Raw genomic sequence first — 3,981 nt, 5'->3', positions numbered from 1 at the left:
AAACGCATAGCTCAGACAGAATCATGATTTCTATTTATTTTCCACTGATTTACTGATGAGCATTAGCAGCTTCCATCGCTGTCTGCCTGTGTTCTCTCTTCCATGATCGCTGCTCTGAGTCAGAGGTAATAACATATTTACGCGTACAACAGCGCATGCGCGAGGTGAAAGTTGAGACAGAGCGCAAGTCAAACTCTGTCAAAAAAGTCAAGTCAAAAAAAAAACAATTGCTGGGTTTGTCCATATTTTACCCAGCACTGGGTTGTTTTTAACCCAGCATTTTTTAGTGTACATACACCAAACTTAAGTTTTATTCCTATCTATAATCTGAAGTTTTTTACTCAAGGGTTTGTTCATATCATTCGTTTGATTTTATTATTCCACTTAATTTCATCTGTAGATTTCAGTTCCAGTACATATCTTTAATGAGTTTGTATCTCCACTTCAGCAGCGCTTACATACACCAAACTTTACAGTTTTATTCCTGGCTATATTCTCAAGGTTTTTACAGAAGGGTTTGTTCATATATCATTCAACTGATTTTATACAAGCTAGTGAATTGTCAACCTAGACAGCATGTTCGAGCATTTTAGCTTTTAAATAGTGTGCAAAAATACTTACTAGGCTTTGAACATGCCTTTGGCCAAAAGTGCCGCCCATCGAGGAAGCATCTTGGGCATCAGACATAATGGAGTGTGTTTCTATTGTGCCTGATGTCCAGAATGCATCCTATTTTGAAAGTAAGTCCTGAAAACTACATATTTGTGTCTGTAGGTTTCATTTACAGTGCATTTCTTTAAGTTTTTTTCTCCACCTTCAGCAGCACTTACATACACCAAACTTTACAGTTTTATTCCTGACTATATTCTGAAGGTGTTTATTGATGGGTTTGTTCATACATCATTCACCTGGTTTTATACAACATTTTATTCCTAAAAACTTAGTGAAAATTTCTTCTTTTTTTTCTGGCTTTTGGCAGTTTTTTGGATTTGTGGAGTCAGAAGTCAAAGATCTCTATACAAATGTTTAACTCTATCAACAAAATTAATTAAAATTTTAATTTTAAACCTGGCTTTACCATTTTTGTTCTGGAAATGTATGCAAATTAGTACATATTTAATTAGACAATGCCTCATTTAAAATATTTAAACATATTTCACAAAACTTAATGTAATCAATCACCTAGGGAAGTATGATATGGAAGCCAGTTTCTGTCACTGAATAAAAGGTAATTGCAATGTTTTTTTTTTTATGACTTTTTTTTTTCTCAGAATTACGAAATATAAACATGCAATTCTGATTTTTTTTTCTCTCTCGCAATTGCAAGTTTAAATCTCGCAGTTCTGACTTTGAAGCTCACAAATGCTAGTTTCTGTCATGTAACTCTGAGAAAAGTCAGAATTGTGAGAAGTCGTAATGGCAGAAATGGGCTTCCATAGTATGGTGATGTTTGTTAGCTAATATTTTACTTTGTGGTGCCTTGCTTTACAAAAAAAAAAAAAAACGAATTCATCATATATATTTTTTTAAATTCCAAATGTAGGATCAATCTCTGGGCAGCTGGCGACTAAAGAGACAAATTGGCGATGGAGAGGAAATCGCTTATAAATTCAGTCCCAAGTTTGTCCTGAAGGCAGGCCAGACAGTAAATGTAAGCAAATAGGACCGTCTTTCATTTAATTCCATCTCAGGACGTTGACTAGATGTTAATCAGTTGGTTCTGTGAAAGGTGTGGAGCGCCGACGCCGGCGTGTCCCACAGTCCTCCTTCAGACCTGCTGTGGAAGAGCCAGAGCTCTTGGGGCACCGGAGAAAATATCCTCACCTTACTGGTCAATTCAAGCGGAGAGGTATGAAGAGCGTATTTCTGGCTTTTTCCTTCTTTGTTTTTGAATCCAATTACAAAGCGTGAACTTCGGTTTCCAGGAAGTGGCGAAGCGAACCGTCACGAAAAGCATGATAGAAATAGAGAACGGTGATGATGAGGAGGGAGACTTTGGAGACGAAGATCTCTTCCATCAGCAGGTTGGTAAAGAAGAACTTGAAGTCGAACGACTGTCTTGAGATGTTGGATTATAACCAAATTTGCTCTCCTTTCCAGGGCGATCCAAAGATCCGATCCAGAGAATGTGCTGTCATGTGATAGAGCCACTCATCTTTAGTATTTTCCTCCCCACAATTCAGTCTTTTTTGTAGAGCCACTACTTTTGTATTCTTCGAATCATGAGTTCATAACACCCCTCCCTCGACCCTGTATTTGTACGGACCTCATTTGTAAAGCCAGTTAATCTTGAGCTGTGGCAAACAATGCTGTTTTTCAATGAATAGTCTTTCCAGACGGCCACTGTAGGAGTCAAAAGCGCTTCCCAAACGGCGGCGACATCCCAGTACGTAGCTTTGGTGAATGCCATCCGAGAATGAGTCAAACGACCTGAAATTAGAGAGTATTTGTGCGAGCCGATGACTAATGAATCCGCATATTCATGTCAATGAATCATGTGTTCTCGTCACTGCGGGTTTATGAATGGGGGAATTATTATTGTTCTGTAGTGCACTATAGCCCGTAACTGACAGCTTAGCGTACCTTATGTTTTTGTGCTTCGCCAACCAGATGAACAGGGTGGAAACGACTTCTAAATCATTTTAAGTGATGTGTTTCGATTCATGCTTTACATAGTATTATGTATGTTTGAATCAGTGATTGAGACATTTTTGAGACCACCCCCCCCCCAACAACAACCTAAATAGTCAACGGAAGTTTGTATGAATAAATAAAACTAGTTAACATACACAAAAGGTAACTAGAATGGTAATTTCTAATGAGTACAATGTAAAAAAAACTTTGAGAAGCTACTCAATTCTGTATTCAAAAGAGTTTGAGTTCATTCAAATATTCAAAACATTATCAGGTTGAATGTTAAGTTTGAATGAATTTACCATGAGGTTAATGGTTATTGAATTCTTCATTGAAATTGGACCAGAATCAACGCACTTTTACAAAAGCGCGGATGCTCGTGCAGATTCACCAAAGAAATGGATGACCAATGAAACCAATTTGACTTGTCAAATTTGCCTTTATTTCTTGCTTGCTTTGCTCAAATTGCAACCTACTTGAGACACTCCGAAAAAACTAAAACCCATATTTTAGTTGCTGAATCCAGTGAGTAATCTGCATCTATCCACCCTGTCGATTCTGTTGCGTTTAAGTTTTAAAACTCTTTTTCTTATTTTAAATGTTTCTCAGACGATTATGCATGCGGCAAATATTTTTATAAGAAACGGATCTGAGTGTTACTGTGAGCTCTAGGGTCTATGCTTCAACTTTTCACACAAACTGCATTATACTGCAGTTTGGTTTTTAGCTACAATCGTATATTTTTGATAGTTTTTTCCTCAGGATTTTTAAAATCCTAGTGCACAGGGAGTCTTTAAATACATTTAAAATTTACATTAAACGTCTTTTACATTTGTGAATATATTCGGTGTGGTGTACAAAAAAATTGACCTGGGAAACATGAATTCTTTTTTTTTTTTTTTTTTTTAAGTAATGCAGTGCGGAACTATTTTATTTTAATGGGGCTATCATTATCTACATGTTTACTTTTTAGGGTTCTTTTGAAGGTTCTTTGAGAATGAATTGTTTGATAGTGTATCATGGGGCACACCGATTTGTGTCAGATTTAAGTGAAATTGAGTTCAAGTAAAGTTGTATTTGTGTACATTTGTTACTTGGCCTCTGAGCTAATAAAATCTACCTTTTTGTTTAGTTTACTTCATGTGACGTAAATGGAAACTGTTTTCTTTGCCAAACACCTCCACATCTGTGAATTTTAAATTGAGCTTCTTTTAGTTACAAACTGTTTTCGTGAGGAAAGTCATTTCCTTGTTCTTTCAGGTTTTATTAGACAGGGCTGTGACTTATGTAACGGATACAATGTGCTTTGGTATATTTAATACGAAATTGTATTAAATTGTCATTGTA

General features: G+C 36.3%; 1 protein-coding gene across 1 annotated transcript in view; it reads left to right on the top strand.

The window, feature by feature from the left end:
- LOC107679080 (lamin-B2-like) overlaps positions 1 to 2,352 on the top strand; it is a 21,663-nt gene extending 19,311 nt beyond the window's left edge. The window contains exons 9-12 of the mRNA XM_016474530.1: positions 1,544 to 1,651; positions 1,730 to 1,849; positions 1,926 to 2,024; positions 2,101 to 2,352. Coding sequence (XP_016330016.1) covers positions 1,544 to 1,651; positions 1,730 to 1,849; positions 1,926 to 2,024; positions 2,101 to 2,142 — 369 coding nt within the window. The 3' untranslated portion in view covers positions 2,143 to 2,352. The remainder of the gene's footprint in view (positions 1 to 1,543; positions 1,652 to 1,729; positions 1,850 to 1,925; positions 2,025 to 2,100) is intronic.
- The last annotated feature ends 1,629 nt before the right edge of the window (positions 2,353 to 3,981 follow it).

Source organism: Sinocyclocheilus anshuiensis, unplaced genomic scaffold (genome assembly GCF_001515605.1).
Source record: "Sinocyclocheilus anshuiensis isolate Anshui unplaced genomic scaffold, SAMN03320099.WGS_v1.1 scaffold1580, whole genome shotgun sequence".
Classification (NCBI taxonomy): Eukaryota; Metazoa; Chordata; class Actinopteri; order Cypriniformes; family Cyprinidae; genus Sinocyclocheilus; species Sinocyclocheilus anshuiensis.
The sequence above is the reverse complement of the archived record's forward strand: the minus strand, read 5'-3'. Positions and strand labels throughout refer to the sequence as shown.